Source organism: Zeugodacus cucurbitae, chromosome 6, assembly GCF_028554725.1.
Source record: "Zeugodacus cucurbitae isolate PBARC_wt_2022May chromosome 6, idZeuCucr1.2, whole genome shotgun sequence".
NCBI lineage: Eukaryota > Metazoa > Arthropoda > Insecta > Diptera > Tephritidae > Zeugodacus > Zeugodacus cucurbitae.
The window spans coordinates 67,298,904-67,322,886 of NC_071671.1; the positions used below are offsets into that span (position 1 = coordinate 67,298,904).

Genomic DNA, 23,983 nt, shown 5'->3' on the forward strand with positions numbered 1-23,983 from the left:
CATACAAACATACAGTTTCACTGCTTTTTTGTACTGTTTTGTTTTCCAACAATCTCGTGTGTCTGTGTATTTTGCATTCAGTCACAGTTTGCTGGCGTGCTTTGCCAATCAAGCTGCTGCGTAGGGAATGCCAAAGTTTGCTTGCCGCGTACGTGCTACGCTGGCAAGCGGCTATACGGGGGATTTTGAAAAAAACTTGGCTGGAATGTGAAAATGTGTGCCAATATTTACAAGTCATTTGTTTGCTTTTATTGTTGTCACTACGTTGTCGCAGCAGTGAAACTCCGCGATATGTGTCAAGCAAATTAAGCGAGATACAGCTTTTTTAGGCGCCCATGCGTTGGGCGAAGGAATGTCGCGGTCTGCACAGCATGTGAGGAGAATAGCAGAGAGATGTGAGTTGTGCTCTAAAGTCTCACGCAAAGTGATATGAATGCAAGTATGCAGCTAACAGGGGAGTGGCACTCGTAGATCAGGGGCTTGGAGATAAATAAATGCGTAAATAACTGCATTAATTATCTTCTGTGAGTGTTTGGAGATGATTTTCTCTATCTAAATTGTCACAAATGTTTTAATAACTGAAAATATTTTTGTTTTTTTGTTTTTCTTATTAGATCACCATCTTGTTAAATTCATCTTAATATCATTCTATTCCCCTTCGTCTATGTATAATTTTAAAAAATTTTCTTCAGCCTCCACTTTTTTGAATTACCTCTCCTACAATTATAAATACTTATCTCAAGCCTCTTAAAATGTTCGCTTATTAAGCATTTCAACTAAATGACTTTGAACTTGACTTGTCTCGCCAACACAATATTTGCTAAACAGTGGCTGCTACTTAACGCGCCGACGTCATATTGCAGTAATGACTGTTTGTCTGTAGTACATTTGTAAGCTATTAGTGCCATTGGCGCTCTTTTAATGAGCCAAGCCAAAAATGTACAACAAATGCTTAAATTAGCGAAAGACAAAATAAACAATAATGAAACTAAATTTTCGAAGTAATGGACTGCAGAAAGAGGTCAGCAAACTATGAACTGTGCAGTGTAAATTTGTAATGAACTTAAGCTGGGTTAAGACTTTCGTTCTGAGAACAAATTTATGAAATAATGACTTAAACTCGGATTTACACTTGAATTGATGATGAGATTAAGATCATTATTATGGAGATCATGTTTCTTTATTGATTTAGGTCGATTAAGCCAAACTCAACAGTTGATAGTAGATACATTTACAATTTTATGGAATATATACGAAAATGATGTGATAGAAATTTCTAAAATTTAATCGAAATCTATATATTCAAAATCAACGAAATTTCAAAGCGATAAAATTAACGTAAAATAGTGAAACCAGATTTAAGAATTTGGAAAATACTTCTTTGGATTGCCAATCTCATGCGATCTTATTTTCGAGTATTATTTAAAAGAATCTTTAGTGTATAGTGTATATTTTCTTCTTTTATAGCCCCTTTACAACCTTCCAATACATTTCTAAAACATTCGGGTCTACTTAATAGATTCCGATCTAAGTTTATAGTTCTCTAAAGATCTCGCCACTATTTCGTAAAACTAATTTTTTGTTCCCAAAACAGTTTTCAAATTTCAATCTTCAATTTCAAGTCGGGTCTATTCTATAATCACAGTTTGTTCATAAATAGGAGTTGTATATATTTGATCTCATATGAGAATAAAAACTTACTTCTTCCATTTTAGATTACTTATGAGAAAGGTATTCTTATAACATTCGTTTGATGTATGAAGTAGATGGGTTATGAGTGGAAGAATCTCAGATTGAAGAAGAATTTTTAAAGGGCCTAAGAACTTTGTAGACAATATATCGATATCTATCTATCTAAGGGGAAGAAACATTTAAATAACATATAGCATTTTTCAGGTAACACTCAATGACCTAATAAAAGCCATGAAGAAATTTGTAGCTGGTGTAAATGGTTCATAATATACTAAAATACATCGTCCATAGCCTTCAGTTAGATGATACTGAAATAATATGTTGGAAAGGCTCATTTACTGGCATGATAATCATTTATTGTTTCAGAGTCATAGGATAATTGGAGTCCAAATAAAAATCAACTGGAGAGGGAGATAACCAGTTTCAGTTCCACTAGTGTATTTCCAAATGCTCAATGAACCGAGAAAACTAGTGACGTTCAAAAACCTATGCGGTTATTACAGCGTAAGGAATCCAAAAAAAAAGACAACAAATTCAATTGCATTAAAAATGTCTGGCAATCAATGCACAAAGCCCTGAAAAGGCGGAAAATAAACAAATACAATGTAAAATTTTATGGAATGGCAAGAAATGCGGCAGGAAAATGTAAGAAATTCAGGAAGAGAGCAACGAAAATCCAAAGAATGCCGCATTATAAAAATAAAAAGAAACACAGACAAACACCAGGGAAATATTTACGAGAAAGGCATGTTAAATATGGGCAATTCCCACTTCCTCAGGCTACAGTTGCATTGTCTAATTCGCACACATCCGTACATATTCGTTGATGTGCCTTCGTTGTGTGTTTGTCGTTGCAGCGCAGTCAGCCGTGGCCGCACGAACTCGCTGGGAAAACAACCAGCAATTTTCTGTACAAACAAAAACATAAACACAGCGTAGCAAGGAAACGCCGCTGGAAGTGAAGGAAGCACTGCGGCAAAACGTAAAGTAAATTCAATGCAATTTACTAGTAAACCAATTGTAGTTATGCGGCACATGCAACAGGTAGAACAACAACAACAACACTTGTATGTGTGCAACAACAATTAGTCGTATTTTCACAGATTTATTGCCAACATTTAGACGCTTCCGCTGCTGCAGCGTACGCGTCGAACTTTTTGGTCGGAACAAATTGCTACAGCGCTCCGTGAGCGTATGCGTGAGAATGTTGGCGCGCCACCAAAAACGAGCTGAGAAAATCTGTTATTCTCGTTGAAATATGTGACAGCAGTTGCAATAGTTTTCCACTATCTCGACAGATACAATTCGAAGGTGATAAAAGCTTTGGTAAGCGAAGTGCAAGTGTGTCTGCAGCTCATGTGAATTGTAAGTAAGAGTCTGCGTTGGGGAAAAGTTAAAAACTTGTCTCTAGAAATGCTTGTTTGTTTGTTTATTTGTTTTTGTACAAGATTAAGGTGACATGATAATCAATGACTGTGGTTCACAGCACACAAAAACAACAACAACAACTTAGCTTCAAAGCTATTATGTACATAGAAAGCAAGTGTCTACAACAAAGCAACAGCGGATGAGAAAATTAGTCTAGCGTAGCGATACACTTGAGAAGTCACTGATAAATGCTTGTGAGCCGTGTGTTTGAGACGAGGGGATTCTTCGGGGGTTTAAAGTGCATTGTGAAGTCATTTTTTAAGTAATAATAGTATGACTTTGAATTGAAACTGTCAGTGACTCGCATTTGACTGGATAATATTTAAATTTAGAATATTTTTATTACAGTAGGGCTTTGAAGTGATGGGGTGACTAAATATTTTAAAATATTTGTATTAGAAAATTGAGTAGAATGACTTTAGCAAAATAATTGGAAATAAATAATGAATCAGAGAGCGGTTTTTCAGATTTAGAGAAATTTGTTTACGATTATAGGATAGGCAATGAATGAACTAAGGTCTCGAGAGATGAACTAAGATCTCGAGAGAATGTGAAGAATATGAAAAATTAACAAAAATTCTTCAAATATTACGTATGAGACTCCTCATACTAGATTGCATTTGACTACTAGTCTTTATGCTCGTTAAATGAGTGATTAGAAGTAAGGATAGCCGAAAAAATATTTCATTTCAGTGCTATTAAGGGCTTAGAACATTGAACTCTATATCTCATAAGAACCAATACAGTTTCATTGTTTCATATCTTAGAGAACCAAATATTCCAGAAGAGAAGCAATTTATTCCATAAACTTAACATTTTGACCCAAAGAAATCAAACAATTAACTATATAACCAACTTCCTCCAAAAAAATTAGTACAACCAAAGTGGTTTTAGGCTTACACTTGATCGGCAAACCTAAAAAATCACTTAACGCTCAAAATGAATAAATTTTAAAAGCAAAAATTCCAATAAAAATGTTAAAGAGTTAAACGCTTGCAGCAGCAGCAGCGGATATCAATTGAGCGACAACAATATCGCAAGAAGTATAGTTTAAAAAAAAAAAAACAAAAAACAATACGAAAACAATAACAAGAAATTAACGTGTTGGCGCTACAAGACGCGAAACGAAAAAGTTCATTAAACTGGTTTTACAGCGGCAGCGCAGCGTTGGCAGTGGCAAAGAGTCGGCCAAAGCAAGCAACCAGCAAGCCAACCAGCCAGGCAGGCAGCAGCCAGACCGCCAGCTAGACAACGCAAACAGCATTAGCGAATGACAGCGGCCGCGACAGCGCTAATAGCAATAGCAACAACAGCAGCAACATTTGCATATTTGGCCATCGAAAATGGGCGAGTTGTCTTCTCGTGTCGCGTTGGTTTATCATTTTCAATTCGATTTTAAATATTTAGCTATTTTGATTCTTTTTTTCTGCTTCTTAATTTCACTGCTCTTTACTGGCATTTCGATGCCGAATTGGCTCATGCTTGAGGAATGCGCGCACGCACACATACACACGAAGCGTGAAATTTCCGTTGTTTCAGCACTTTACGCGTAGCAAAAACTCTATGCAGGTGATATTCTGCAAGAATTGCGTTTGCTCTTTCAATTAACTAATGGCATTTCTATGAATTTCAACACAAAACAAACACTTTTCACTTTTTATGCTTTGCCAGAACCGCAATTCTATTAGATTTCTAGCCGTTGTGATTTACAATGCGAAATTTGCTTTCAATTCAATTTCATTGTATTGTATTTAGTTATGCTCTTTCCGTGGCTTTTACACATGCATAGTTCACTTTTCAATGACTCTGCTGGGCTTTGAGCTTTGTTGTTTGTGTAATCTATGTAGTTTCTTTTTTACTTTATTTCTTGTTTTTTTCCCCAATTCATATGCAGTTTCGCTTATTCGAATTTTCTCCGCAGACGTGTCAGTTTCGTTGCAAACGCGAGCTAAGACTGTTCGCGACCGCTGAGTTGGGGTATTTAAGCCAACGCTAGCGCTCAGAGTCTAGCTCAGCGTGAAGTCCAAAGTGATCACTTGCGCTCTGCAGACGCAAACGTGACGTGAGTGGCGGTTAATGTGACTGAGACAGTGTGAATGGGAGAGTGTGTGCACAGGTAAGCTAAATGGTGTTGTTGGCAAAAACAAAACACCTGGGTTTCTCAATTTGAGTTTGGCTAGAGTGTGGTGGAAGAGCGGCTGCTTGAAATGAGCGTTGGTGTGGGACACGTATGTAGCTACAGGTGAGCGAACGAATTTGAAGTAAAAGATCAGACTTTTAATGTGCTCAGAGTTGTATGCACAGTCCAGATGAGAGAGAGAATTTAAATAAAATAAAATAAAATAAAATAAAATAAAATAAAATAAAATAAAATAAAATAAAATAAAATAAAATAAAATAAAATAAAATAAAATAAAATAAAATAAAATAAAATAAAATAAAATAAAATAAAATAAAATAAAATAAAATAAAATAAAATAAAATAAAATAAAATAAAATAAAATAAAATAAAATAAAATAAAATAAAATAAAATAAAATAAAATAAAATAAAATAAAATAAAATAAAATAAAATAAAATAAAATAAAATAAAATAAAATAAAATAAAATAAAATAAAATAAAATAAAATAAAATAAAATAAAATAAAATAAAATAAAATAAAATAAAATAAAATAAAATAAAATAAAATAAAATAAAATAAAATAAAATAAAATAAAATAAAATAAAATAAAATATAATAAAATAAAATAAAATAAAATAAAATAAAATAAAATAAAATAAAATAAAATAAAATAAAATAAAATAAAATAAAATAAAATAAAATAAAATAAAATAAAATAAAATAAAATAAAATAAAATAAAATGAAATAAAATAAAATAAAAATAAAATAAAATAAAATAAAATAAAATAAAATAAAATAAAATAAAATAAAATAAAATAAAAATAAAATAAAATAAAATAAAATAAAATAAAATAAAATAAAGTAAAATAAAATAAAATAAAATAAAAATCTTTTCCGCACACTGTTGTCGCAGCCATTTTACAGCCACTGTATTAATGCAACTCTAAGCAGTCAACCTCAATTAATAGTACACAAGCTTTCAAAACTGTAATCATGGTTTTGAACTCCACTAATTGAAAGTTTGAGAAGCTTTTGTAAACTTCATTACCGAATGTTTATGTCACGACTATGGAAGCTTTGCGAATTTGTTAAATATTAAACTTCAAAGCGCGGTTTTAATAAACAGGAGGTTAGTAATTCAGGTAATTCAGCATTAGACACAGAAATAAGCTTAAATTTTTTGTATTATGGCATACAACGAAAAACGTTTTGCGTTTTAATTTCATATTTCTTTGAAGCTCACAAACAGTTAAAAACATATATTAAACTAAGCAAACTTATATGAGCACTAAGAATTAATAAACATATATCTGCGTTTTACCTGGCACAGTTTCTCCATTGAAAGTGATCTGTACGGTGTGTATGCCCGGTTCGTGTGGCGTGAAGCTGGCCACAAAACGTTGTCCGCCCAGTGAACGCACCGACGAAGTGACACGTCCACCATTGACCAATATTTCTAAATTGCCAGAACCGGCTTTCGAGCCGTCAATCTCAAATTCCACGGGGCGTCCAATGGCACCGTTTGGTATATCTTGCACGCGTATAGCACGGGCACCCGTGGCGCTATTCTCTATGGGACGAAATCGAGACAGCGAACTATAGCCATAATGACCGTTTCCGTTGCCACTACTGACACCGATACCGCCACCACCACCAGAGGTGCGTTCAGTAACGACATGTTCGCTCGACTCCTTAACGGTTTTCGTATAACCACCCGATTTGTCGGTGTAAGTGTTATTCGAATGTGATTTAACGGTAATGGCACTGGGTCTGTAAACATTAAAGAAATAACTGTTAAACTATTTTCTAAAATAGTATGACCGCAACTTACTTGTAACGTTCAGCATCGTCCACAGAATCGCGTGAGCCACGACGATCTGAGTGATATTTCTGCTCTTGCAAGGCGAATTTATTATATTGTGTATTACGATGTGTTTCATGGTCGATGTCGGGACGATTGTAGGAGAGGTCCGTGTTCAATTGCTTTTCTGTCATATTTGCCAAAGATTCAAGCGAATTATGTGAAAGCATATGTTTCGTTTTGTTAATGACATCCCAGCTGTCACGACGTGCTGTTGCCGGTTTGATCGAGGAGACGCGCACATTCGAGGAATGATCGATGCGCGGCTCGGGCGAAGCGGTACGTCGGAGGCGTTCGGCAGTTGTGTAAAGTGAAGGGCTGGCACGTATATTCGAATCGGCAACATAATTCGAGGTCGATTTGTAAGTCGAAGATTTCTCAACGGTGCGAGAAGTCTCGTAATCGGAGCGATTTAGACCGTTCTGGAGAAATACAGTAATGAGAATAGGAATTGGTTATTGTACTATCTGAGTCCCTAGTTCTGGATCGAAGATTTTAAGACATTATCATCTAAATATTTACTGTGATACTTGATTTTATATCTAAATGCAAAGAACGGGTCGATAAACTCCAAAAATGTTGGAGAGATATCTGTGAGGGCTCTTCCTTTCTTCGCTTACCTTATTCAAAGTTGTGACTGGGCTGCCAATGCGATGTGTGGCCGTCGAAATGTAGGCGTTGCTGGGCGAATGACGTTGCACCGGGGAAATAGAGGTGTGACGTGGACTGGCGTTCAAAGTGCGCGCATTAGATTCGTACGGAATCGAAGTTTTAATTGTCAATGGACTGTGGGTGCGTACTTCACTCGAGCGTATCTGTGGGAAGTGCAACAAAAAGCAAATAAAAAATTTGCACATAGTGCCAGAAAGCTCATTGAGCACTTGAAATCGATAACAATAACAATAGCAACAAGGTTAAAAACATTCAACACTGAAACAGACAAACATTTTGTTTGAACAACAAGACAATTTTAAATAAAACAACAATAACAAATTATTTAATTACACTAGGTATCGGACTGAGACGTGAGGCGAAGGTTGTTGTCGACCTGGCGCTGGCTATGTGGCTCTGTTGCTGCTGTTGCATATGGGATTGCTGATAGTGCGACGGCGGAGTGTCTTCATAGCGATCTTCGCGCGGTGGTGCTAACTTCAAATCACGATCATCGCGTTTGCGATGATATAGTTCATTCTCTTTGTCGTAGTAATAGTCGTTTTTAGTGGTGGACGAGGAAGAAGAAACCCTGGAGTCGCGACGTCCCGTATTAACAGTATATAGGTCGGCCGAGTTGATGTATTTGGTAGTGGGAGAATTGTTGTAGTATTCACGCGAGGGGGGCTGGGGAGCTGGTGGTGGTGGTGGGGAAGTTGCCAATTTATCCTACACCAACAATTTGGTTTTCAGCAGTGTTCGTGATGTGTGCGGGGAAGGTATAAATGTAAGGATACAAAAAACACAACATAGATGTGAGGGGAAAGAGAGTAAAGGTGTTTGGTTAGTGTTCACTGATTTTGTTTCTAGGTTTAGTAGCGGTTGCTTGAGTGCGAGGCAGTGTGGAGCGGTGCGCAGACTTTATTACAATTTCAGGTTAATCACAGCGGTATGTTATTAGTAAATTAAATATATACAAACTACATATTTACACATTTCTGAAGGGCTATGGATAGCTCAACTCAGACGCGAAGTATGATTTTTAGCACATAATACCGTTACCAAGCTCATATCAATATTTCTTGTCTTCCCACTTACCTCACTCTCTCTTTTGTAGTAGCTGGATGTCGTGCGATAATCGGGCGTATCGATCTTCGGCGATATTGCCGGTGAATACGATCTTTGTCGCTCCGCAGCGTTGTGATTCAACAAGTCCCGACGCGAAAGAGATGATGTTGCCGCCGATGTTGTGTTTCTATAGTCATTGTGTCGGGTATTCGTGGTTGAGGTGTAATGCATTGAGGGACTCTCCGCGCGATGTTTGCTCTCATGCAACGGACTGCTGCGTGTTTTGCCCGAACGTCCTTTGGTGCCGACGCGCATAATGAACGGCGAACCCTTGACGTCGTAACCATTGAAATAGACGTAGACGCGATATTTACCATTTTGACGTGGCATGAATGTGACTCTGTACTTATTTTCCACTATCTTCTCAATGGAACACACCAGCGAACGTTTGTCATGCACAATATCCACATGCAGTTCACCGGTGACACCAACACCACGTGCGTCCACCTCGAAGGAGTGAGCACGCAGTGGCATAGCGCCGTCTAAGCCATGCACCGAAACACCGCTGGCGTCGAAGACGGCGCAGGTGAAGGGACCACCTTGTATGTGTCGCCCTTGATAGGTGATGGCAATTTCCCAGATACCGGCTTCATCCGGTTTGAATATGGCACTGTGTCCTTCCTCGACCTTCTTCAGCGGGCAATTATGCGAGATGCCAGTCGGTGAAACGGCAGTGACCAGAATATCTTCGGTCTTTGGTGCGCCAGTTGCATTAACCAATACTTCGACCAGACTGCCCAGAGCACAGGGTGCCATGCCTGGGGGCGCAACTTGTATAAAACGTGGTAGCACACGGAAGAAATGTCCACCTAAACTATCATCGCCAACTTCTACGAGTATTTCATGCATGCCATACTTTTCGGGTATGTAGACACCTTCGCCATGTGGATTAAGACGAACCGGTTGTGGCTGACCGGATGGTGGCACTATAAATGCCTTCACCGAGCTAAGACTAACTTCGCGTGATACTACGTCGATACGGAAGTGCGTCTGTCAAATAAAATATGGATGGGATTAAATAAATATTCACTTCTCTGTATTCTTGCGGAGTTTACCTGTTCACCGACACGTCCAGAGTTACTCTCCATCAAAACGGTGATCATGTCAGACAGTGGTGGTCGCGGTGGCACCCACTGCAAATGTGCGGCGTAGGCCATTATACCCAAATGCTCTACTTCAGGATTAGCCATATCTTTGGCTGTAAGTATAGGTTGCACTCCAAGACGCTGACCAGCTTCAACCGCCTTCCTTATGTTATTTTCGTAATGAAAAGGATCCGTGCTGAGTTTTTCTGGCGCTGGCGCCGGACCGCCGAGTCCCTTAATGATCTCACACATAACGCGACCATCATTCCAGTCGGTCTGTAACATAAAAGATTAAGGATTAGAATACATTTTGTTAGAGTCTCCAATATGAATTACCGTAAAGTTCTTGACACTATCTTTAACCTGGGTATTAACCCAACGCATTGTAGCATTATAACCGGGGCCGCCCGGTTTCATGAAGTATGATAAATATGTCATGCCGGATAATTCATCCAACCACGGTGAAGCCAAGTATGCCGGCTCCAGAACTCTTGGCACACCAAATTTACTTTGCGCCAAATTCATGGCGTTCGTACAATTCTGCACACTCTCTTTGGGATCCAGGGAACGCCAGTGTGGGAACAGTCCCGGCTGACAGTAATCCAACAGCGCAGCAAGGTTAACACCACTATTCCAGTCGGTGGTCAAATTGCTGATTTTGCATTCGGGCAGCGCCGCTTGCAACCAGGCGAGCATCAGCTTCCTGGGCGGGAATTTACTGCGACCAATTTGATAGCGTACAATCAGCGACCAAATGAGACCCAAAATGAGCTTCACATTGCCATTCACAATATCCACATTACCGATGTTGACAAGTTTGATGTGATCCTTTTCGATGGCATTCAATGCCGTGGTGGCATTCTCAAGATAATGATGTTGATTGGCTGGACGACGATTCCATGATGGCTTCAATGGACGGGTTTGCAGACTTTCGACCAACGCGCACAGACAAGTGCCGTCACAAAAGTCGCTGGCCCAATCGATGACCTAAGCGATGAAGTAAAATAGGAAATATAGGAAATGAAATAGAAATTAGTAATAGTTTCAAACATTTCATAAAAATGTGTCTATAAATACGGAAATGAATACCTAATAAAATATGTTGCCTACATTTAGAGTTCTCTACCGGTGCTTCTACCGGAACCTCGAGAGTTTGAGTGTAACATTTTTCTAAATGCTTAACTTAATTGAGCGTCCTCAAATGCTACTCATTTGAAAGAGGAGGAGATACAAAGCATTTGAAATGTAAAACAAATAAGCGGTTGTAAATTTAAATATCTGAATAAATATTGCGCATTCACACATAATTAGAGGCAAATAGTTTGCCCTTTGAGCGAGTTAATTAGTTTGAGTCAAGCACTTTGACTTTTTAGACGTCTGTCTACTTTGTTACGCAAATAAATATGAATAAATTTTGTAATAACTAATTGCCTTTTTGTCGTGCCCATTGCGAAATATTGCACTCATAGTACATTTGTTAAAACTTACATAGTGTTCACACTGGGTAGAAAAGGCTGTAAGAGGCCTCACACACTTTAGGCTTATATATTGGAGTTGAAAGGTAATTTTGAAGTGTAATAGTGACGCCTTTAATTTTTTTTCTTGGAGGGTGTGGCATGAAGGGTGAATATAAATACTAATAAATACTGCTTTCACTAGTACTAACTTTCAATGTGTCAAATATAAAGGGGTTTCCAATAGCGATATAAAAAACTTTTTCCAATACCCTTATCCTTTTCCTATTTCCTTAGTCCGATGGTCCGATTTTGAAACTCCAAACTTTCGCAGCATGCTATCCAAAACTGATTATAATGGAAAACCCTGTTTTTCATATATTAAATTCATATGCGTGCATTCGTTTACATCAACTATCCTAAATGAAACCCTAAAAACATGACAACATTTTCACTCTACTTTATGGATGCAGCGACGTAGACTTGAATACGGGTCTAATTAGCGCCACAATTTTGGTGTTTGTGGCTTTGCGCGTTGACTTTGTTTGTGTGTGAGTCTTATTAGCACTAGTGTGTAGCACTTTTACTAGTGAATGTCGTCATTATTTGCTCACTGCTAGTGTAAGCTTGAGAATCAACAAATATGGGGCATGCTGACAACACCAACAGCAACACCAACAATCACTACCAAAAGTATAGACAAACAAACCATTGGCGATGAAGGCGAAACACACACAAAACATGTAAAAGCCGAGCAAAGTAGAATTGGAAAAGTGCCGGGGAAAAATGGAAAATTATGCACAATAGGCTTTTGCAATGGCAAATAATAAATAATTACGAAAATAAATAGAGAGTTGAGCTGTATAGTGCTGTGAGTGAGGAACACGGGAGGTGAGTCGCAAAGTTGTCAGTGTCAATAAATATTGGAACAGTTGCGCAATTGATGCTCTAGAAGAGGCAGTCAGTATTTCAGCATACATTTGCATTTGCAATCGAACCAACTAGTTTGGAACTAGTCCGATTTGTATCATGTGGGCTTCTTTATTATATAATTTACATAATTATCACATTTTAGAAAAAAATGTATACTCATAGCACTAGTTACGAAACTAGTTCAAATACCTCTATTTCCGGATGAGTTGAATAATTACATATTTTCTCCTAAAGTAATTATTGTAACACTTTTTAATTGCCATACATTTTTGAACTACTCGCAAACTAGTTGGGAATGGTCTAGTCCATTTTAAGTGACAATTTCATACATTTTGGGAGAGTTGACAGTAAAATTGTTTAATTACTTTTTCTGTCGTTTATATTTCATTATTGCAAAAGTTTGACTAATCTCTTCCCCCACAATCTAGTTCCCAAACAACAACATATGACCGCACAGCTATATTACTTGCTAGGATACAGGCTTGCATGGCTCGCACATTCCACGCTAATCTACCCAACTGACCCACTTTGGCATTTATCAAATAACAATCAGCGAAAACACACGCATGCATGTAGACAGTAACTCTAGTAAACATGTGTGTGTGTCTGGAGCGCAAATTCACATGCAATTACAATGGAGCCTCAATTTCATAGCAAAGTCACAATGTGACCGTTCGTGTTAACCTTACTCCAGCTCTGTCATATGAATTACAAATTACAAATAGCAAATTTCACATTTCACAGCGAATTGCCGAGCTGCAGAGCCGCTGAGTTGCGAACAACGCGAGCGTGTGTCTCTGAGTTTCGATTGTCAGTTGGCCGAGTCAAAAGCCATTTACACGACGCACCGTGCCTCCAAACCCCCGTACTGACCTGCGCCTATTCAAGTGCACCGGCGGCATTACAAAATTACACATTTACTCTCGCACACACACACACTCGCTCACATTTCAAGCAAATATTTATGCGCATAATAAGCGAAGCGGCGAGTGATGTTAAAAGCGGACAAGCGATCGTCTGGGTGTGGCGTCTGTCTACCTTTGCCCTTAACGGGCAATGACAGTCCGAGTGCCGCCTGACCGACTGTCAAATTGACCGACCGCGTGTGGCAGCGGTGCGGACGCAGATTTTACATGGATTAATAGACGCTTTGTAATTCAATGTACTCTGGTGCAAAGGTGTTGCGGCGCTTCGTGCAATGTTGTGCAATTTCAAATGTGTTCATTGTAATTTTGGATTGTTCAAATTAATTTAGGAGGCGTCGAAAATCGAAAAAAAGAATTTAGTGGGTCTGGTTAGCTTTTTCAGAAATATTTCAGGCAACCGTTAACCGATGTTATATCCCATTTTATCACTATTCCGTCATTAGCAGTAGTTCTGATGACAGATCGAATAATTTAACTCCATCACACTTTCTTAGAAGGTTTTAGTATGCATTTTACTCAGATTCGCTGTACAGTATTCTTTTCCTATTGGTCTATACCTAACATTCTTGAAAAAATATGTTGAGTTCCCTTATAGATTTAAGTTATCATGGCTGTTCTCTCCGGATATCCAGGAAAACTTCTGCCTGAAGCCCTGTTTTCATTTATATGCCCAAACATTTAATTCTGATGTATCCACATAGTGGAGATGCCTACCGACTCAGTCAACCCGAGACTTTATCGTTCAATCATTCCAGAAGTTGTGTCTATAACTTCGCATAAAGGTCCATTTTCTAAGAAAACGTAGTTCATTAGAGTCCTTAGTAGAGTTTCTACAATTCTAATTAAGAGTTATATGCTCTTGTGTTTTTGGAGTTAATATTTCAGGAGATCTCTACGGGAAAGGAGATTTTAAATGGCTTGGATTGGCTCAAAGGGGTAGGAAATAAGATTCAGAAAGCGCGAAAAACGAAAGTCGTCGTGTGCTTGGTATCTTATTTTTTGTGATATCTTTTGTTGGTTGACAGGCGCTGATTGCACTTCGAGATAGTTCTCAAATGAAGCTGTTTTATGAGTCTGTCTCAGTAATAAATACATTTCTCTCTCTTATCTCTATCTTGATATGTACCTCATACTTTCATAATTTCTACTACTTCGCATGCATCTCACTAACATGCAAGTAAAAGTTATTTGTCTAAGAAATTTCCCACATTTTTCTTTAAGCACATTCTTTAATAAGCACTAACATAAACAACATTTAGTTACGCTTAACGCATGAGAAATAAGTCAACCAAATGTAATTGCCACCAAAACATCACCAGCAAATATTCACCACAACCAAAAGTGTAGATGAAAAAGTGACAACAACAACAACAACAATAAATAGCTCATCACTGACAATTATGAGAAGCGGAATTTCGGAGGAGCCTACAACAATAGCAACAGCGTTTGCATGCATATAACAACTAACTGAATCCCAAGTCGGTTGCCCTCAGCTCGTACTCACCGCCACTGCATCAGCAGCGCAACTGACAGGGACACGACACCGCCACACCGTTGATGGGCCATATGAATGTGTCATGTCAGCAACGGTAGCGGCAGTGGCGGCGGTAGCGTTGAGCGCCTCGCTTGCAAAATTCATTGGCCTGGACTCACTGGGGCGGCCTGTTAGTGGCATCCGCCGATGCGCGTGTGTGATCGCATATGGCGGCAGCAGCAGCTTCCATCACTGTCAACGCAACGCTTACACCACCAGCCGGTGTTGGCATTGTTATATTGTTTATCGCAAATACACACACTCACACACCGAGTTGGTGTTTGCATTGTGGTGGCGATTGTTGAATAAAACATTGCGCTGAGTGGCTACTGTGCTGCGGTTGCCACAAACTGATGAATTTATTTAAATTATTTACACGAAAAAAAGAAATGACTAAAAGATAGAAGGTAATTTTGATTTATTTTCGCTAATGAAATGAAAGTAAAAAAATTAAATTTTGTTTAAAACGATTTTTTTTTGAATAAAATAAAATATGTTAAACTAAGTTAAGTTAAGTCGAGTTAGGTTAAGTTATGTTAAGTAAAGTTAAATTAAATTGAAATAACGCAATTTAATAAAATCAAATAAGATGAGTTAAGTTAAGTCAAGTCAAATAAAGTTAAATTAAGTTATGTTAAGTTTAATTATGTCACGTTAAATTAAATAGAATTAATGAAATTTAATAAATTATAATAAAATAAGTTAAGTTAAGTTAAGTTAAGCTAAGTTAAGTTAAGTTATCTTAAGTTACGTTACGTTAAATTTAATTATGTCATGATAAATTAAATATGATTAATGAAATTTAATAAATTATAATAAAATAAGCTAAGTTAAGTTAAGTCAAGTTAAGTTAAGTTAAGTTATCTTAAGTTACGTTACGTTAAATTTAATTATGTCTTTATAAATTAAATATGATTAATGAAATTTAATAAATTATAATAAAATAAGCTAAGTTAAGTTAAGTCAAGTTAAGTTAAGTTAAGTTATCTTAAGTTACGTTACGTTAAATTTAATTATGTCATGATAAATTAAATATGATTAATGAAATTTAATAAATCATAATAAAATAAGTTAAGTTAAGTTGTGTTAAGTTAAGTTAAGTCAAGTTAAGTTAAGTCAAGTTAAGTTAATTTAAGTCAAGTTAAGTTAAATTAAATATAATTAATGAAACTAAATTATTTTCAAGCATTTTATTTTCAACAACAATTCTACCGGCCTATTGCCTTTTGCAAATAACAATTTCCTACGTGCATAACTACCTGTCGGGCCTCGACCATCAGTTGGGCGCATTTTTGGGTGTGTTCATGAATCATTTTTTTACGTTCACATACATACATATGTACGTGTGTGTGTAATTTTGCAATTTTTATTGTTGCATTTGAAAAAAAAAAATTGTTTTTCCGCGCAACAAGTTTCGCATACAAATAAATATAGATTTTTACAGCAGTTGGTTGGTTGAGTTTTTTTTTCACTATTTGTTGTTGTATGTATTTAAATGGGTTTGCTGTTTTCAAGTTGAGCGATTTCGAATTGTTAAACTTGTCTGTCGACGCGACATTTCGCCAAATACGGTAGGAAAGGAAGGCGAACTGGTTGCCCATTTTGGGAAAACTGCACTTGAAACGCGATATTTTTTTCGCTTTTCGATTTTTGCAAAAATTTAATAAATTGCAATTAAAAACTATTTATACGATTTCAAGTGGCAAGCAATTGCTAGTTGCATGGATTGAAGTGGTCGTTGGAGTGCCAAGAGGTGAATAGTATGTATGTATGCATGGAAATGTCGGATTAGAATATATTGCTGTTCAATAACGGTACTTTTGCCCACGTTTAATATTTTTCATAGAAGTAATTATTTATTTTTTATTATTATTAAATTTAAGTTTTTTGCAAATAATTTGCAAAATTTATTGTGGCACTCATGACGCTCACGCGTAGTTTATACTTTTACAATTTTATATTTAAGAGAATTCGCAGCTACTTTAGCTCACAAAATTGCACCCACACACACACCGTGCCACACTTGTGAACGCAATTCGAAGTCATTAAGAAGTTAAATTTTTGAAAAGGCAAATTTGTTTGAAAAAAAAAATCGTTTTTTAATTTAATTCACCTCGTGCGCTTAGCTTATTTCACTCGCTGGAGTCAAAGTTTCTTGGCCAGCGACATTTGTCATCGTCAGCAGCATTGCTGGCGTTGTCACACAGTTGACACCCACACATCCCGTACAATCAACCGCACAATTTGATGACGACGATGACTTCTCTAACTCACACACATGCACACATACATACAAATATATACATTTATATTCATTCACATGTGTATAGGTGTGTGTATGTGTGCTGACAGTTTTGAGTTTTTGCTTTTGATTACCATGGTTGACAGGTGTTCAACTTTACACCAACTTTTGCATGTAAATGCGTTTGTATGTATTTGAGTGTTTGCTAACAAACATATGTACATTTGTATTTTTATTTGCATATATGTACATATATTTGCAGGGATATGTGTTTGTTTTTCACAGCTCCAAGTAATTTTCAAATTTAAAATATGAAGTCATTCGTTTGCGCTTGGTTGCCTTAAATTCTCGCACAAACACACACACACCTATACATACAGACATATAAACATCCAGATGTTTGTTCATTTTAAATATTGTACGTATAAGTTAGCATTTATTCATTCAATGATTTCGAAGTGGGTTTAAGTGCGAATCGCTGGATTTCTTTAAATGGCATAGCTGTGAAATATTTTAATAATTTTGTAATTTATCTATGCCCAAAAAGTGATTTTTTTGTTTTCGAAATTCAACATATGGACGACTGTTGTTTGGTAAACAAATTTAGGCATTGTTTGTATTTGGCTATTGAGATCATAATTAAATTTCCGAGAATTTATTTTTTAAACAGTTGACAATATCGGAATTCTACGAAAAGGTGTAAAGTACTAATAAGCAAGCTTTAAATGGTCTCCAAATAGTTGGAACAATTCAATGACGATATCTTCCAGATTAAGATTTAGAATTTCCTAGAGGGTTTTGACAGCTATTCAGATGTTAAAGTACATTTACACAGAGACAATGTGTAAAAATTAATTTCCAAGCATCGAAAATACTCTGCACACTCTCTTCATTCAGAAAATTATAAGATGAGGTCTATGCTTTTGTAAAACTTGCGTCAAGTCAATGTTCTATGCTGATTGACTCAATTTTTGGTAATCGAAGTTTTGCCCCGAAATTCTGTACGAATAATAAAATCCACAATAAGATCCTTAAATTGTGATCTAAAAGGCCAAAATATTGCCCCTCACATTACTTTTTCTGAGGGTTCCATACCTCTAATTTCCTACGTCGATGATTACGTAACATTGTTATTTAAGCACTAAAATTATAAGAATATGTCATGAAAATTTAAGAGATCGAAGAGATCTCAAATGAGCCATTAGAGCAAAGAAGTGTACAAGGTATAAGTTTCATGGAGAATACAAATTTTCAAAAGCTTTTACAGAGCGTGATAATAAGTAAATTAAAATGTATCAAAATCAGGTAGTTCAAAGACCAAAGCCTAAATCATCTCCATAGTTCTCTGTGGAAGTAGAAGATCTAGTTGATTAATCGATTGTGAGCACGAATTTGGTTATAGTTCCAATAAAAATTAAAAAACATTATCGTTCCAGATCACTAATTGTTTCAAACGATCTAATGCAGTCAGGATTACAAACACATATGTAGATGTAATACATATGTTGTTCTGCTTTTCTCAGTCCAGTTCAGTTAGTAACATTTATCCAGGGATGAAGATAAAGACAGAGCTTGCGATTCTATGGAAATCTCTATTGGACACCTAAGTAAGAAGTAGGAGCAGTAATAAAGCGGCATAAAGAACTTCGTTTGAGCTCATCTTTGTTCTGTTTAATGCTGACTGCGTGGGATAATAGTTTTCAAGCAATCTGATTATAACTTAATATATATGTATTATACAAACTTCTTCAAATAACATTGCCTATATCAAATACAATTGTGAGAGAATATTTTCAACATACAAATTATTCACGTTTAAAACTCATTCAGGTATGACTTTACGAATTTAAAAGCTGAATTCCATTCAAAGCCATACTTATTTACATCAAGAAAGTAAAAATATTTGTAACGCATAGACCGGTTGGACTGAGCTACAACAAATAGTTCGCTTTTGAGACAACGTCAGCCACTCAAACCCATTGTATAGTGTGGCGCAACTTTACATTCCTTCACAAAAATGCAGAACCTGACCGAACTGTAAATGCAATAAGCAACGCTACGCAATTTCTAACCAACTAAGCAGCCAATAGAAGGCAATAGAAGGCAATAGACGGCAGCGCCAAAACGAGTATGTGCAACAGTGTCTAATAACAGAACATGAAGGCGGCGGCCAACAGACAGCCCGTGCAGTATTATGAATGGCCTGACAGCCGGAGGAAGTGATATAAAAAGGTTGCAGCGATCGAAAGTCAGTCGGTTGCGGCCAAATTAGCCGACATGCCGACTTAGTGGACGGCGGTTAAGTTGGCGCACCAACAACAACAGCGTTTCTGAATGGCTCAGCGAGCAGGCGGTTTGGAATGGCGCGAATGCAGCCGCAAAAAAAATTTCATTCATTGCTTTGGCTGACTGTGGCTGAGTACGGCTGACCGCGGCGGGTAGCGGGCACTGTTGGGCGGCTGAGCTATGACGTTTGGCTTAGCGGTGGTGTTGGCGGACGAATGCGTTCAACGATAAACAAGTTTATTAACATGGCTAAACGAGGTAGCGTTGAATGAAGACAACAACAACAAAAAAGAATTAGCAAAAGTAGTATAACGGCGGCGTGGAAAAAAGTAACCAAAAGACAACAAATTAAGTTTGTCGCTGCGTTTAAGTTGGCGTCTAAGTCAATAAAACAAAAATTAAAATGAAATTAGTGAAAAAGTCGTAAAAAAATGTGGACCAAAACTAAGTTGTGGTGCGTTGGCCTCAATTAAAAATTCATTTCACTCTCATTTGTTGGCAACAACGCGCTTTGTTTTGTTGCTGTTATTGTTATTGTTGTTGTGCTGTTGTCACTGCTGTTGCGGGCTGACGCGTTTCGGCGTCGCTCTTTGTCGGTCGCCTGTAAACGCGTTGTTAGTTGCTGAATTTTACAACAACAACTAGCCAAGTAGACAACAAAATATTTGGTCTAAATTTATTTTAGCTTATTAGTTAAGCGCTTATGCACATACAACAAACAAACCAGTAACGGTAAAAGTGTGAGTGAGGCAAAGGCGAGCGCGAAATAATCGAGTACAAAAAGTTGAAATACAATAGTAACATATTAATAATAGTAACAAAAGAAATATTTATAGCGCTAAAAATTAAATCATTAGCCAACAACAATAAATATTTCAGCTGCCTTGACTACTTGGCGGTCGAAAAAAAAGTATCCAAGTATATTTTTTGTACGGTTTTTGGTGATTTCTTGTTTAGCAAGTAACTAAAGTTTTTTGTTGTTGTTGTTTTACTAGGTACTCCGCTTCCTTAAGTCCACATAATAAGATATTGCTGCTTAATTTGCATAGTTTGTATTTGCAATATTGAATTTCGTACTTAAGTATTGTATCAGCTGAAGGTTTAATCGCTTCTTATTTGTTTTGAGTAATCGGAAAAATGACGTGATCGTGTGTACATATGTTTATAAATCTACTCTATACCACACTAAGTGAATTTGGTAAGCTTAAGTGACTGAAACTGTAGTACTGCGAGGCAGTGAAGGACTAAGCAAATTGTACTTAATCATTGTATGGTATTATTTTTTAAGACTATTAACCGCAGAACGGAACTTGTATCAATTTAGTTTGATTTCACCGCTAAAAATCGATCAATAAAATTGTCGATAATTATCGATTATTGACAATTAATACCGGCAAATATCGATAAAATCAGTGTTATGTCTACAACTGTACACCCAACTAGTTTTTTTTACATTACAATCGGAAGGCACTTTTATCGAGACTCTTATCGTTCAATATACTTCTCTGAATTAAACTCGAAAACTTGATAATGAAATTCGACTGAATTTTTGGAAGTTTTTCGACTCGGCAGTGACAGTTTGGTTCAAAATGAAAATTAGAACATTGTAATTGTCTTCTTGAATGAAATACTCTTCGATCTACAACTCCTGAGAGAAAACTGAGCAAATCGAAAATGTTGTAATCAAAATTAAGCTTTCAAAAATGATTTTCTTGATTTAATATTAACTAGTTTCAATTTCATACCAAATCATACAACATTTTTTAAAGTATCTCGATAAAGTAAAGTTTCGTCGTAGCCATTACGTCATCCTTTGGCGCTTTTTTTCACTTTAACATTTTTTGGTATTATATACACACATATCTTTTTACTCTTGTTTACACGCCAACACGTATTGGACATAAAGGCAATCTTATTTATTACGCATGTGAAGGGTCACACAACTTTAAATTACAAAGTCACGAACAACTTGAAACTAAAGCTCAACAATAAAGAAACGAAAAAAATAAATAAAAAAGGAAATAACAATAAATAAACACAAAAAAATGTTCGAAAATTGTCAAACCTCAATGAATGACGGCGATGAGCTTGTGTAGTCGAGCTGGCGTTGAGCAATTTCCGATTTTATCCTTATTTGCCCACATATGTTTTTGTTGTAGGTACCTGCACTAATCACGCTTTATATGTAGCCTCATACATATGTAATTATTTGTAGATAATTATCGGCTTATTACATATATATTCGTTGTTGTTGCTGGGTGTTTACGTGCATTCAAATTATGGGCTGTGCCGTACAGTCAGTCGTAGCCTTGGCATTCGCGCCGCCAAATTTGGTAATGCCAATGTTCTCGTTTTTGTACTTTTCGATTCGTTTCATTGTTGTGTAGTAAAATTGATATATACTTGGTTATATGTATATGATAACTTGTGAATATGTAATTGAGGTACTTTTGGTTGTTGTTTATTGAATATGAAATCTATATTTAGTTTATAATTTCATTTCGTTCAAAATCCGAATTTCACGTATTTTTTTGTGTTTTTTTTTGTTTGCGTTGCTTCATTCATTCACTTGCATTTGCATACTTCAATCAAATTATTTTTCATTTTGCGTTCATTTAAAATTTTAATTATTTTACGACTTTATTTGAATGAATTTCATTTCATTAACAATAAATTGAGTTAAGTGTGTGAGTTGTGAGCTTTTAATGGTCGCTCTAATGGAATTTTAATGAACGAGCTGTTGCATGTGAGGGATGACTGTGCTGTCAGGCGCTTGAAATGGTCTTTGAAGTATGCTTGAATTGAAAAATATTGAAGTTCGGGAAATTTATGTGGATTCGAAGATGTTAAGCGACCTTGAGTTTATAATGATAAATATAAATGATGGTTTAAGGTCTCTAATATACTAATGCTTCTTATTGGTAGTGTAGTGCCTTCATAGAATTCTTCAAGTTCTAATACTAGTTGGAAAAAACCTAAGCAATTATTTGAGAAGGCTTCTGCCAAAGTATGCTCAGAGATATGGGTTTCAAATCTAAGCAAAAAAGGTCTTCAGCAAAAAATTTAAAAAGTTTTAGACAGTAAAAGTATAAGAATCCCACTAACAACCTTAGAAGCAACTATCAATTCTCAACAATAAAAGTAAATAAATAAGCACAAGCCTGTCTGACTACTTTGATCCATTCCTGCTGTAATTCAATAAGCAGAAATAGTTAACTTATTTATTCCTAACATTTTCAACTAGTTTACTAGCACTTGTTGTTGTTGCAATTGTTCCGCTTGAAAAGTGCCAAATATGCAGAAATGTAAAATGCCGTAACTGACGAGAGTAAAAACATAAAAAAAATGCAAACATCATTAACTACGATCAAATTACGATTTTATGCAACTCGCATGTAATTGCTTGCAATAACAACAACAACAACAAACAATCTAATGTGGAGACGAGTCGTTTGAGTTGGCTGCCAGCCTCATTAGTTGAGAAACACTCCCATAAACGCCAAGCAATCGAAAGGGAGAGAGCTTGCAAGTTCCCCAAGCACCTCCAAGCGCGTATGTAAATTTATTATTTTCACATTTAACTGTTGTAAACTTATATTGGCATGCGGCATGCAACACAAAGTGCCGACACTAAGGTATGCGTTCGCTACGCTTTATTTCACTTAACTTTTTTTCGCTTGCTGTGACGTAAGAAAGTAAATAATAAAGTGTGCAATAGAGCAAAATACTTTTATATATTTATACATATATAATCGAATGTATCACTATATTAGTACTCGTTTTATATAGCATTTATGGTTTGTTTAACTACAGGCTTTTCGGTACGTTTGATTGATTTGCACTGCGTTCTAGTGAATTTCTTCATTAACGCTGGCATAAGGCCAATAAAAATTTGAAATTCATACAAGTTTATAGAAAAATGTTTTTAATTGGCGTTAATTATATTTATAATAGCTAAGATTGATTCAAAGAATATTGATGAGACTTTTTGAAATGTGATATTCAGTTTTAGCAATGTTAGCTAGACTTAATAAAGTGGTTGATTCATTGCAATGTACTACAAATGCAGATACAGTTCCAAAAATTCCCCAGACTTTCATAAATTACGTATACCAAGTTGACTCTCTTTCAATAATAGCGTTTTTAGTTAGCTAAATTAATTGATCGATTAAAATTTTTATTGAGAAACCATTTTTTGCCTTTTATACTGCCGGCTACTCGATAACCAATCAGCTGTTATACAGTTTTGTTTTTGCTTTTCATAAGAAGTTGGTAAGTTTCATCAACTGATTGATATTTTCAGTAGCGACATCTACCGTTTTTTTTAATACAAAAATTCAGCCAATCGCAGACAAAGAACGTATGTATATTGTTCGTCTCAGTCAAGTCGATTAAAATTCATTTCAAAATAAATGTAGATTTTATTTTGTATGGTAAATCTATTTTAATAAGCGTTTTAATGGAGCCGAGGCTGGTTAATTGATCAATTAGCTCCTGTCTAAAAACGCTATAACGTTCAATTATTGAATTATTTTGCTATACGAAGTATAACTGTAATATTTCAATTTCAAGCGATGTCCTCGCAATTTTTCACCTCTTCACGTTTTTATGTTTTCGATGGCTGGAAAATTTAACTCAAA

The 23,983-nt window shown here is 36.1% G+C and overlaps 1 protein-coding gene across 4 annotated transcripts in view; it reads right to left on the minus strand.

Annotated features, from left to right (window-relative positions):
• Window positions 1-23,983, minus strand: part of LOC105212111 (filamin-C) — a 56,982-nt gene that overhangs the window by 28,433 nt on the left and 4,566 nt on the right. For 2 of the 4 annotated variants that reach the window (XM_011183891.3, XM_054233652.1), the window contains exons 2-8: window positions 10,305-10,955; window positions 9,939-10,244; window positions 8,854-9,873; window positions 8,110-8,484; window positions 7,725-7,919; window positions 7,075-7,526; window positions 6,565-7,013 (exon numbers count right to left, since the gene is read on the minus strand). In XM_011183891.3, coding sequence (XP_011182193.1) covers window positions 6,565-7,013; window positions 7,075-7,526; window positions 7,725-7,919; window positions 8,110-8,484; window positions 8,854-9,873; window positions 9,939-10,244; window positions 10,305-10,955 — 3,448 coding nt within the window. Of the gene's footprint in view, window positions 1-4,979; window positions 5,104-6,564; window positions 7,014-7,074; window positions 7,527-7,724; window positions 7,920-8,109; window positions 8,485-8,853; window positions 9,874-9,938; window positions 10,245-10,304; window positions 10,956-23,983 lie in introns of those variants that run through there. The other 2 variants (XM_054233651.1, XM_011183895.3) reach the window with 2 other exon arrangements.